General features: G+C 37.6%; 1 protein-coding gene across 1 annotated transcript in view; it reads left to right on the top strand.

Annotated features, from left to right (window-relative positions):
* Positions 1-14251, top strand: part of Ak1 (Adenylate kinase 1) — a 103915-nt gene that overhangs the window by 68137 nt on the left and 21527 nt on the right. Inside the window, exon 5 of the mRNA XM_090404887.1 lies at positions 12611-12796. Coding sequence (XP_090261013.1) covers positions 12611-12796 — 186 coding nt within the window. The remainder of the gene's footprint in view (positions 1-12610; positions 12797-14251) is intronic.

Here is a 14251-nt window from a genome sequence, read left to right as displayed (position 1 = left end):
ATCTTCGTCTTCTCTTCCACTGTTATGCATCCGATTCTGACTTGTCTTTTTGGTAACCAAAATACACAATATAGTGACAACAACTAACTTCAAAAACAACCACTGAAGACACTCTATTCCAGAAAAACAATGTAGCACAAATCTTGACAGAAGTCAGACTATTCACTTTAAAAAAAAAACATATAAACATTTCCTCTCGTCACAACGAGAATTGAACTTATTCGATTTTTCAATCGAAGGGCGCAACGTACCATCATTCTTCCAATTGCACTATGAAGGCACTATATGATGGTAATATTTTTATACTTGAAGATATGTGGTGTTGTGGTACTATTTCAGTATCTTGTTTGACCAGTTTTCTTATGAATACTGTAATTGACTGTTATTTCCATGACCTCAAATTCCTTCTATTTCTTTATGGCATGGAAATCAATTTTGAGAGGATACATTTTCACAACAGGTTTGAGACCAAAATAATTAAGGTGCTGGATGTTTTCAATTTCTGAATATTTTTGATCATCTCCAAATCGCAACTCTTGGATTTTTTAAGGAGCTTTCTGATGGATACTACTTACAAGAACAAACTTTACTATTTAAGCAAGATATTTCAACAGACTGAATAGATGAACATCAGTTAGCAAATTCTTGTTAAAAAATTCTACAGAAGGACTAATGGGCTTTGGATGCTGTGGGGCACATATTAAAAACATTATTATTATTGTTTATTCTTTCATGGAGTCTCAAGATTCATTGCAAGAGACCTCACACAATGTCGTCACTTTCCTTAATCTTATTCAATGACAGTGCATTCACTTATTCAAGGAAAATTGCAGAGATGAATGCACTGTCATTGAATAAGTAGAACTTTCTGTTTCATTTTCCTGACTTCAATCTGAGACTTAGATCTATTCATGTGCACTACTAATCCTCTCACACATTCTGTTAACACTTGTGCTAATATTTCATCTAATTCTTCAGCCATATTTTGCGATACCGTGAGCACCTCTTAACTCACCTATTCCCATCACATCAGACAGGTATATTAAGTATACCTGCATAGAAGTAGCCTGGAGATGCATAATCAGTAATTGGATTACTTCTACTCTCACCCTCCTGTCATCAGTATACATTAGTCATCATTATAATCATTTGTTTTCTCTGTAAGATTTCATTTAGTCTGCTCAGCTGATTTCCTCTCATAATTTGAGTGATTTTTTTGACCAGACAAATCAGAAGCATTTTACTTTGTTGAATAGAAGATTGACAGGTAATGGTGCTTGTAGTTCATATTCTTTATTATTAATTATTAATATTCAGGCCTCAATGGAGTCAAAAGACTCATCGTGGGAGATTCTTCCTAGGAATCTCCCAAAGTCTATTATACCACTCCTTGAACTCATTGACCATTCTTGCTCTCACCACCTTATCAGTCAGTGCATTCCATAGTTCAACCACCCTCCATGCAAAGAAACCACTCCTCACCCTCTTGCTCACAGTTTCCTTTCGTAACTTCCAGTGATGGCCCCTTGTCATTGCTCCTTACCGCTGTTCCACCAACTGAAAGAACTCCCCAGTGTCAACTCTGCAACTACCTCTCAACAGTTTAAAAGTCTCAATCATGTCACCTTCCCTTCTCCGATCCACCAAACTCTGCAGTCTACATTCCCTCAGCTCATCCTCATAACTAACATTGTACAGTCCTGAAACCATCTGTTATCTGTCTGCACCTTTCACAGTTAATTTATCCCCTTCAAATCGTGGGGACCAAATTTGAGAACAATAGTCTAAGTGTAATCTCATCAGGGTCTTATACAATGGAATGATAACTCCTTTATCTCTGAAAGGCAGCGTCCTTCTCAGTATTGTAGCAGTCTTCTGGGCTACCTTCACCACCTTTACAATATGTTCCCTGAATTTCAGTTTTCTGTCAGTCATCACCACAGATCTCGTCTCCCCTACTTCCTCCAGTACAGCTCTTCCAATGGAGTATGCAGCCTCCTATTGATATATTCCAAACTTCAAGACTTTACATTTTGCTGCAGTAAGCCAATGTCCCCATTCATTCTCCCATCTGTCTAGTTTATTCAAATCCTCTTGCAGGGCTGCTGCGTCTGCACTATTACTAATAACCCTTCCCAGCTTCACATCATCTGCAAACAACTGAATATCCCCCTGCAATCCGTTGACAATATCACTCATATAAAGGTTAAACAATACAGATCCCAGTACCAAACTCTGCGGAACACCCACTTGTAACTTTCTGCCTCCTTGATATTGCCCCACCATACACAACTCTCTGATATGTATCAGACAGCCAATCCTGAACCCAGTTCAGTAACCCGACATTTAAACCCATGTGCTGCAACTTAAACATCAGCTTATCATGTGGCACAATTGTCAAATGACTTTTGCAAAATCTGGAAAAGTGACAGTATATGCCTTTCCCCTCATTGCTCTTATCACTTTATTATAAAAGGCAATCATATTACTAAAGCAAGAGTGCCCCTTAACAAATCCATGTTGATTCTCACAAATAACATAACCTTATCTGCCCAATGCTGTATATTGTCCCTCGCTATTTTTTCCAAGACCTCAACAACTACTGATGACACAAACTGGCCTATAATTAGACACTTCCAGTCTGCTACTACCCTTATGCAATGGCACTATCTTACCTTCTTTCCATTCCTTGTGTACCTTTCCCACAGGCAGACTTTTATTGAAGAGCCAGGTCAACGGAGCTGTCAGTTCTTTAGCACATTCTCTCAAAACCTGTGGTGAAACACTATCCAGTCCACAGCTTTACTGACATCCATAGTATTCAGTATTTTGAACACTCTCTCCTTTTGCACCTCTAAAACCTGAACCTTCCTTATCTTTTAGTATTAAAACCTTCTTCTCCAGGATGAAATACTCCAATAAAGTGCTCATTGAACAATTCCACTATGTCCTCTGCATCAGTCACCCTATTCCCATTTTCATTCTGCAATGTCATTCTTCCACAATCATTTCTCCTTCTACTGGCCACATAGCTAAAAAATTCCCTAGGATTTTCATTGGATCTTAGTGCCAATCTCATTTCATATTCCAGTTTTGCCTTCCTCACCATACTAATCACTTTCCTGGCCTATGTTTTATATTCTTCGTGCATCTGCTCTCCACCCTTCTCCTTGTATTTCTTCTATAATCTCTTTTTCACCTGCAGTTCCTGTTTGATATTGTTTGTCATCCACTTTACCCCAAATTGTGTCCTCTTCTTCACTTGTGGAATATAGCTTACTATGGCTGCTAACAAATATTCCTTCAATTTCCAAATCACTAATGATATCCCGGCCTTCCAATTCCACCCTCTATGGAACTGCTCCAAGTGGATATCTAAGACTATTATAATCACCTGCCTTATAATTCCACATACGTTCCCATCTCTTTGATACTCCTGCATGTCTGTTCATTTTCCAAGTCAAAACCTCATGGTCACTCTCTCCAACTGAGGTAAGAGATGTCATCTCAGTTATATCAGCATCTTCTGATGTTATTACCAAATCCAAAACTCTTGAGTCTCTTGTTCCTTCTATTACATGTTGTCTAAGACATTTGTCCCTCAAGAATTCTAGAAATTCCATTCCCTCATTACTACATGCATTTTCCTTTTCCCAGCTTATACTGCTGTAGTTAAAATCTCCCATAACAATCATTTTTCTTGCACTTGCCAAGCTCAACTGCCTAAACATCTCCTGCTCCCCACCCGCTATGATCCTTGGTTTGTAGCACAACCCTACTAAATATTTTGTCTTGGCCACTTCTACCTCACACCATATGCTTTCAAAACCATTAGTGTCTAAAGCATCCATTCTTAAAGGACATAAGTCATCACTAATCATAAGCTGTACTCCACCACTACGTTTTCCCTTCCTATCCTTCTGAAAATACCCTGCTACTTCTATTCCTGTTATTATATCATCTTCCATCAACCATGTCTGCAAGATCCCAATAATCTTTGGTCAGGCTGATGCTATCAGCACCACCAATTCATCTCCTTTATTCCAGATACTCCTGGCATTAGTATAAAGCATAAAAATGTCATTGCTTCTATACCTGTCATTGTCCCTTGCAGATTCTACTGGACTCAGTGTTTCCTGGTGTCATCCCCCTTCCTGCCAAGCACCCATTCCCACAAAAGGCCACCCTTGCTACAATGAACTTGCTGATTACATTTTAGGCTGCATCTAAACTATATTTCCAGAGTTAGAAAGATAAAATCAGGAGGAGTCCAGTGGATGAGCAAAAAAAGAAGATTCAGTACTTACCTGAAAAAAAAGTGCTTTATATTTTTTCTTTTTGCTTGTCCATTTGACTTCTACCTGATTTTTATCTAACTCTGAGATTGCACTATAACACTGCCTTCTTCAAAAACTCGTTTTTTTTCTCCTTCACCTGCTGACTTCTTGACCTTGCAATTCTTGATGTCATACTGCTTCTGGGTTCTGAGTTTTCACCTAACTCTATAGTTGCAATAGTTGAGCGCAGAGATAAGAATGTTAAAAATGCTGTTAGTATATGGAGAGAGAGAGAGAGAGTGTGTAAAAATTAATTGTTTGGCAGGAACAAATGATTTGAATGGCAAAAAATATGAAATGAAGGAAGATAACAAAATTCTGAAAGAGGTGGTGTGGGAGAAAGAATAAAGATTGTCTGCTCCAATGGAATGATAGGAATATACAGGAAGGGACATAAAAACTGCAAATGAGTTGATGCAAAGCTTCTGCAGGAGGAATGTGCAGTTTGTAGATGTTTGGAAGAGGACTTGTATGACTGATTGCAGGCAGGCATCTCTCGCTCTCTCTCTCTCTCTCTCGTCACCCAGAGACAAATGAATATGCAAATGATTATGCAATGCCAAATGCAGTTTCTGAAGTCTTGATTGGGTTGGAAATTACAACATATGAGGGTGGTCTGAAAAGATCTTGGCCTAACAATGAAAAAACTAATTTATAATTTCAAAATTATTATTATTTTTTTTCAACATAATCGCCCTTAAGAGACTAATGCATTTATTCCAGCAATGCTCCAGCGCCATCCCTGTAGTGGTTCTCAATAAGATCTGCAAAATACCCTTCTACAGCCTCAATCACCTCTTGATTCGATGAAAAACACTAACAAGCGAGGAAGAGTTTTAGTTTTGGGAAGAGATAGAAGTCAGAGGAGTCAAATTTGGGGAATAGGGTGGATGTTCCAACAATTCAGAGTGTAGATCCCTTAATTTTCCCATTGCCAAAACACGTTTGTGGGCAAGTGCATTGTCCTATTATTACGGGCAACTCCAGGGAGTCATTAGACTCATCAAGGGAGGCTCCAAATCATGTTCATCACAACTATTCGACATTCATACAGTATCTATCATACCTCGCCTTAAACTCATTCACTGTCACAGCATCCACCACAGACTCAGGGAGTGCATTCCACTCATTCACTACTCTAAAAGTAAAGAACCCAGCTCTAACACCTTTACTAACCACACTTTTGCCCAGTTTCCATGGATGTCCCCTAGTCCTCCCACAACCAGCCTTGTTCTCAAAAATATCTTCTGAATTAATTTTATAGAAACCCTTCAGTAATTTGAATGTCTCAATCATATCTCCCCTCCTCTGCCTATCAACCAATTTTTGCAACCCACAAATCCTCAACCTGTTCTCATAAGGTTCATTCCACAGACCTGCTATCATCTTGGTCACTCGGCTCTGGATCCTCTCCACCTCCTCCCCATCAAGAAGAAACCTAGGTGACCAAATCTGAGCACAGTAGTCGAGATGGGGTCTTATCAAGGCTCGATACAGAGGAACAATAACCTGCTTGTCTCTGCTTGTCAACGTATTCTTCAGCAACCAAGTGATTTGATGAGCTGATTTGGCCACTTTTGCAATATGTCCCCTAAATTTCAATTCCTTATCCACCAACACTCCTAAATCTCGTGCCTCATTGATTTCCTGGAGCACCAATGCAGTAAACTGCCGCCAATCTTTTCACCCCAAAATGCATAACCTTACATTTTGCCACATTAAATTGACATCCATTCTCCTTAGCCCAGACCTCCAATCTATCCAAATCATCCTGAAAAATTTTGACGTCATCTGCATTCACTATTGCCCTACCCAACTTCGCATCATCCGCAAACAAATGAACAGTTCCTCTCAGATCCTTTCCTATATCATTTATGAACAAATTAAACAGCAGTGGTCCAAGAACAGATCCTTGTGGCACACCACTAGTCACAGGCCGTCTTGTGGACTCTACTCCTGAGTAAACCACTCTCTGATATCTCTCCGTCAACCACCCTCCTATCCATCTCACCAACCCTATGTCCATCCCCATATGCTGCAATTTACTGATTAGAATTCCATGTGGTATCCTGTCAAAGGCCTTAGCAAGGTCCAGTAGAATCACTGTAAACCCATTACCCTTATCCAGTTCAGCCGTCACTGTGTTATAATATGTGAGCAAGTTACTGAGGCATGACCTACCCTTCACAAAACCATGCTGTCCCCGATACAGTATCCCATTTTCTTCTATCCAATCTTGTATTTTCCTCTTGACTATTTTCTCTAAGACCGTGATAATGATTCCTGTTATGCTGATTGGCCGGTAATTTTCAACAGCAGCCTTGGAACCACCTTTGTTCAGTGGAACTGTTTTCCCCTCTTTCCACCCCCTTGGGACTGATATTAGGCATTTGGTTTATTAATTATCTTGAAAAAGGTAAAACAATAACCGGGGAATATTATTCTGATCTTTTAACCAGACTAGACGAAAAAAATCTTGAGAAAAGACCCAATTTGCAGAAGATAAAAATCATCTTTCATCAGGAGTTGCCCATAATAATAGTAATAGTAATAATTGGACAATGCACTTGCCCACAAAGGTGTTTTGGCAATGGGAAAATTAAGGGATCTAAGGGATAGAATAGATGGTAGGGATAGTATGCATAAGCAAATAGAAGAAATGAGTTGAAGGAGGGTAATTATTATGGGTTATTTCAATTATGGTAACATTGACTGGAAAGAGGAGAGGGCACATGGGAAGAAGGAATTGGATTTTATACGGTTATTAAGGGACAACTATCTACGGCAACATGTAGTGGAAAATACCAGGGGGCAGAGAGTGCTGGACCTAGTAACTGCAACTGAGAATGTGGCTGTAACTAACATGACCATGTTGCCACCAATTGGTGAGAGTGACCATAAGGTCATGACTTGGGATGTGGCTAAAGGAGTTGAATTTACAATTAAGACAGGGTACATGTGGAATTACCGGGCTGGTAAGTATGACAAGCTTAGGTGTGTGCTTGGCTCAATGCCATGGCATGTAAAACTGCAAGGGCTGGAAGTTGATAGTGCATGGGAGGTGGTTAAGAACTGTTTGCAGGAGGCAGTGGTTGACTGTATACCAAGAGTCCGAATAATAAATCAAGTAGAGGTTAAATGGATGAATAACACTAAGCTTGAGCTGCAAAAAAAGAAACAATTGTGGAGAGAATTTAAGGAGAAGGGTGACCATCAGTCGCATGAACAGTATAAAGCTCAGGCCAGGATGGTAACAAGGGCGGTAAGAAAAGCAGATTACGAAAGGAAATTGGCCACGCAGGCTAAAGAGAATCCCAAACAGTTTTTTCAATATGTTGCAAGTAAAAGGAAAAATGCTCATGGTAGAATGATCTTAAAAAATGCTGAGGGTAGGGAGGTAACCGAATCAGTCGATATTGTGGAATTACTGAGCGAGCACTTTGCAAGAGTATATCATCCAGGTGGTGACTTTGCAGGAATAGAAGGACCAACAGCTTATACTGGAATTGTGATGAATGAAGTAGAGGTAACTAGTCTATTACAGAACCTCAATGTCAATATACCTGTGGGATTGGATTTTATACCAGCTCGTGTTGTAGGTGAAGCGGCTAAAGAATTGTCAGTGCCCTTGACCATTTTGTTTAATTTGAGCCTCAGGACTTGATCTGCTGTGAGATCAAAAACGCACTCGCATTTTTGATCAGCATGCCTACATCTTCTTTTGAAATGCCTATAGTCATCAATTTCATGCACTTTGACCCGTCAGTCATCCAATACCATAATGTGCACTCGATCAATGATTTCTGGTGCTGTTACATTTTTTGGACGTCCTTCACGTGGATCATCTTCAAGGCTGGTACGGCCACGTTTAAACTCTGCAGCCCATTTCTTAATTGTTGAAAACGAAGGAGAAAAGTGCCCATAAACTTTTATGAGCTTTGAATGAGTTTCTTTTTGCGTTAAACCTTCTTTTACAGAGAATTTTATAACTGCACATGATACTCAATTTTATTCATTTCAAGGGATACAGACAACACTTTTGCTTCAGACAACTGTATAAAACAAACTACTTGATAGAACTGGCAATTTCACATGGATGCTTATGACAGATGTACCAGCTGAGAAAAAAAAAAATCTTGCTGATAGTGTTGCCATCTATGGTCGAAGCCAAGAAATTTTCAGACCACCCTCGTACAAAGGTAGTTGCAGATTCAAAGCGATATAATATTTCTTGTACACAAATGCCAAAAAACCTTTTGGAATAAGGATAGTTTTTTGGCAATAGTTAGTTTAACTTGGTCAATTATAGTTATCAGTGAGACTGTTACGTCGTTACTTTCTTATTTTAACTTTTAATCATACTTTATTTTGTGATGCTTCCATAACGACTTTTATATAACTTATATCAAGGTATCCTCTTTACTTATTACTTTATCTCTCTTATATATCTTAAACACGCAGTCTTCAATCATCTTTAGGCCTACTCTTGAATCAAATTGACATTATACTTATACGAGGATGGTAAGGAAGTAATCTATGAAAAGGGTTAACTTCTCTAATTCTCACTTATTATTAATTCCTTTTCAATGCAGAGAAATTTATTTGTTCATGCTATGCCACTCCGCATTTAGATGATTGCATGCATAACATCAGGGAAATAACAATCAGTAAGTATAATGTCCTCTTTTACCTAATATAGGCTCTCTAAATCAATAATTTATCTCAACTTTTAACATACAGCAATCGTGGTCCTCTATTCAATACTTTTATATAAATTTTCGGTTTCCCGCTTAGATTCTATTTTAGCAAGTGGTGAAATGAGAACAAAACAGGCAAGCACGTAATTACAATCAAACAAGGACATTTATTATACTAAGACAAGAAATTACAAACTTGAATAAAACATGAATTAAGATCTCTCAATTGATTTCAATGGATATATAGCTACACTTAAATTATCAAACACATTTTTAAGTATCTAAAACATAAGATCATACTCTGCTCACGACTTTTCTCTTAAGGAGTAATCATTGGCAATAAAAAAAACTGGAACCCTACATTAATTATCTGTTGCCTTACTTAACTTTCACTTCAATACACAGCACATTATACAATGTAACATTTAGAGTTCCTAAGGTTCCTCAATTTTGTCACATAACTCTACATAAATCATCTAAATCAGAACATATTCCTCAGGTACTAAAACTAACTCTTAAATTCTTACACACACACACACACACACACACACACACACACACACACGTTCTCTGTGAACTATTATTAATATCTTTTGCGTCTACTGAGGAACAATTGTTAATTCTTATACACACATTCTCTAGGAACTATTGTTATATTCTTACATGTCCACTATGAACAAAAATCAATACTACACACATTCCCTTGGAACAAACATACTAATCTAAATTGAATGCGTTCCTTAGGAACACTTTCTGAATCACTACAAGTTCAATTAAGAATATTCTCATATTCATTACATGTCCCCTTTCACATGCTCGTAAGATAGAGAATTGGAAATCTTACCGGAACAGTACACATACTTTTCTTGACATTACATGCTTTGGATGGCACCTATCTTTCTTCCTAGGACTTCTACCTAGAAACATTCAGTCGGCTCTGGCTACATCTATAAGAAGGCTTGCCTTCTACAGCATAATGGAAAGATTATTCAGTTTTCTGGTCATCAGTACAGCATGGCCCTGTATTGCCGCATCTCATCTGACTGGCTCTGGAGTGGATATATCTGGCAAAATTGACGACCATAATGCTGGATACTTCCGAAGCTTCCGCTGAGCTTCAACGACTATGGAATCATCGAAGATCAAGGGCACGAACCCGGAGTCACAAGTCAGAAAACAAGAGAGAAAAGAACAATGTACGATCTGCAATTCCATTTTGTATCTCGTGCTCTAATTTCCCATTGGTTCCTTTCTTTTTCAACAGTGCATGTCTCCCTAACCTCTGGCGCCAAAATGTGCACTGGTAGACATCTCCATAGGCATCGTTCAGCTATCAGCACCAAATAGGACTGGTGAAAATTTAGATTGTTACATGTATGACATATATGACCATTGCCTAAGGCAGGATATGTAAGCTTACATATCCTGCCTTAGGCAATAATAGGATTAAGTTCCAAGGTCTCAGTGTATAGTTTACATGGTGTGTATACGTATTACCAGGAATTTGCAAGAATAGCACAATTTATGACTAGAAATATTTACACTTATTTTACAATTTTGTGATACGCAACAGTAAGGAATAATTCACATTAATTCTGAATGATATAATATTGTCTTATAAATGTTCTCATTCAGAATTTAACAAAAATCTTGCCGATAGTATTGCCATCTATGGTCGAGGCTGAGAAATTTTCAGACCATCCTCGTACAACAGTAGTTGCAGATTCAAAGGGATATAATATTTCTTGTACACAAATGGCAAAAACATTTGGAATAAGGATAGTTTTTTGGCAATAGTTAGTTTAACTTGTTCAATTATAGTTATCAATGAGACTAAATTGACAGAAGATATAGGAAAAGAATGTAAGAGTATTGTATTTTTAGGGGGGGGGGGGGGAGAGAGAGAGAGAGAATTATAGGAATAAGTTGAGAAAAGAGGTTACTGATGATAGCTGAAAATTTCAACTAACAAATGTAAAAGCTAAAGGAGGAATTTAGGATTGAGATTTATTGGGTGTGAGATAGAGGGTAACCGAACAAAATATTGTAGGTTGCTTGCCACAGACTGAAGAAGATGCACAACGGATGCAGGTCAATGTGGTTATTATGCAAACTTCAACTATGTTTGCATGGGTGATGAAAAGAATTTATACAGTTACTAAGGAATATGGAAGGTGAGGGATACCCAGGATTTGAGAGGACTGGATCTAGTAATAGCATCAGATAGCCACAGTAGGTGCCTCCTCTATATTGGGACAAAACTGCAAGTAATCATGCAGTTTTGTCCTAAGAGGTTGCTAAATATGTAATTCTTCCTTAAGAAGGGGCATGTGTAGAACTGCAGAGCTGGTGATTAGGAGTTGTCAGTAGTGCATAGGGAAATAGTCGGTGGATATTTGTGTAGTGCTATTGGACTGCATTCCCAAGAGGATACTCCATGTAGGAGTTAAATGAGTAACATCAAAGCAAGAGCTGCTTTATTATGATACTACTCATCCATACTTGCTCCTACAGAACATGCTATAACAGTCAGCAGTTTTTTTTCCCTAGTCCTGACCCTCATATTAGTATTATTTGCCAGCCTGGTTGGCCGAGTGGCTAACGTATCCGCTCTCCAGCCAAAAGGCTGCAGGTTCGAATCCCACCATGGGCGTGGATGTTTGATTTTCTGTGGAAGTAGTGGTGGTGGTTGGCCGTAGTTGTCGTTGGTGTAGTTGTGGTTCATTGTAGTTGGTGGAGACAGAGTTGTAGAGTAGGTGCCCTACCTTGATGAGTCCTTGGACTCCCTGGAGGTGTTACATATTAATAATAATTTATTACCTGAATTCTGTATTAATATTAGTTTAGTTTAGTACACTATTACTGAATTTTAGAATGAAACATATTGATATGTATATTCCTTTCCACACATGACCTGTGATGCAATACAAGGCAAATGAATATCCTTTAGAACTAACTGTACAAATGGATAGTCGGGTCTGTACAACTATGCATTGATGGGGGTATGGAGAACCTCCACATTTGGAAAGAGTATTATATAATATCATATCAGTGGCTTATCTGCATGTGACTTTTGTAAAAGAAGATAACATTACTCAAACTCATGTGTAATGTTATCTTCTTTTACAAAAGAAGTTTTATGTTTCTAGGAAAGTACAGTTGTGTATATGGCATACATAGGCTATTAAAAGTACAAACTTTTGATTGTGGTTCCTGGAAAAAAAAAAGTTGATGTAATGCTTCCTATGAGATCAGCTTATAGGAAGCAATATGGGGAAAAAAAAAAAAAAAAAAAAAACAGCCAAATTTGTTTGTCCAACAGTGGTTCAAGAACTGGTTGACTTGATAATGAATGGTATAGAATGCTTGACTCATCACAAATGGTTGAGAATATGCTTAGAATATGAAAAGTGTGGTTATATCTGAACGATGCTTATTGAGGTGTGTGCAGTTCAGTTATCTTTGCTCTTTCTCAATATTTTACTTCAATCCAGTGCATTTTTCTAATGAATATGGTCTTAAATTAACCTGTCTTACATAATGTATTTTTTAACATAACTGTTGCTTCAATTATAGATCTGCAGCTGCACCTCTGTGCTGTTCTTCGAAGTCCCAGATGATGTGATGAAAGAACGTCTTCTTGAGAGAGGGAAAACAAGTGGACGAGTGGATGATAACGAGACAACTATTCAGAAACGCTTAGATACATTTCATAAACAAACACTACCTGTTCTTACTCATTATGGTAACAAGGTTCAAAAAGTAAGCTTATTTCTTTCTGATACGAATATTTCTAAAATTTATAAACAGGGAACACAGAGTTCTTAGAAGTTGTATAAAGGTGTGAGAGAGTAAATAACAAGATGGTCAATTTTTTTAAATGAAGAATGGCAGGTGAATAGAATGTTCTGAGAGAGATTAATAAATGATTTAATCTCTACCACTCTAACCATGTACTTTATTCCTTATTAGTTTTTCCAGAATAGCAAATTTGAAACTGCGAACCAAAAAAAAAACATTTTTCTTTCCAATACCAGGAAAGGGCTTGTTTGATTTATACATTTACTTTTTAATTGATAGTTGCTTGCAGATATAAAGTGATGAAGACATTAGTGAGTGCCAGGATTCAGAAAAGAATTAATAACAGTAATAGCATTCTCTGAAAGTAAGCATAAGTTTGTTAAAGCACAACCTTCCTTTAACATCTACTTATGTATTACAACAAGGTTACCAGTGCATTGGGAAATGAAGATGCACATGCATCTTCATTTATGTACAGTCATACCCCGACTTACGTGAATCAAGAGTTACGTGATTTCTTATGTATATATTCCTGCCCCACTTTACGCCTCACCACTAGTCATATCTTTCAGGCATCGGCCACATTCGCCAGTGTCGCACATGCTGTGAACAAGCACTGACGTGTTTCACGTGGTCTCCATTCATACATGATTTTTATAGTCTACAAACCTTGCGATTGTTTAATGTTATGTTCTTGATAAAAATTTTATCACATAAAAAATAATAATGTCATCCAAAAGAATCAAGTCCGATTTTTCTACTGCTAGCAAGAAAAGAAAAACATTGACTTTGGAAACAAAACTCAACATTATTAAGGATTTTGTTAGCCGAATGAAAATTTGTGAGCTAGCAAAGAAGTTCGATCTACAGGAATCCACAGTAAGAACAATCATAAAAGAAAGGTTTACAGATTTTGGAGGACATAGATTCTAATGAGGAACGAATTATATCCACAGGGTAAGGAATAAAAAATTCATTAGCTTTGTATGAAGAAATTTTGCGTGACAAGAAAAAGACATTATGCTGTCAGCTGAATCTATTAGATTTTATGAAACCATCGACATCGAAATAACTTTATTGTTTTTTATGTACGAAAAACTACAATTATGATTATATTTCTTAAAAAATATAGGTGTTTTTGTAAACCTTTGGTCCCAATTGTATGTTTGTATATATAAATTACATGTAAAATTATACCCAGAGTTACGCGAATTCGACTTAGGTGCTTTTTGTTGGTCCCACCTACTGCGTAACTTCCGGGTTTTACTGTATTTACATTTGGCAAAAGCCGTTGCCAAACAAATTGATAAATCAAAACAGATGATGATTTTCATAGGTGATTGGCTGTTGTGTGTTTGTGCATATGGATCTTCCAGGATACTGTTTCTTTAACCAGTTCTTGAGTGGACAGAATTA

The sequence above is a fragment of the Typopeltis vanoorti genome, chromosome 15, assembly GCF_054136105.1.
Source record: "Typopeltis vanoorti isolate ZY-2024b chromosome 15, IOZ_Tvanoo_1.0, whole genome shotgun sequence".
Classification (NCBI taxonomy): domain Eukaryota; kingdom Metazoa; phylum Arthropoda; class Arachnida; order Uropygi; family Thelyphonidae; genus Typopeltis; species Typopeltis vanoorti.
Note: the sequence above shows the minus strand (reverse complement) of the source record. Positions and strands in the feature narration are given on the sequence as shown.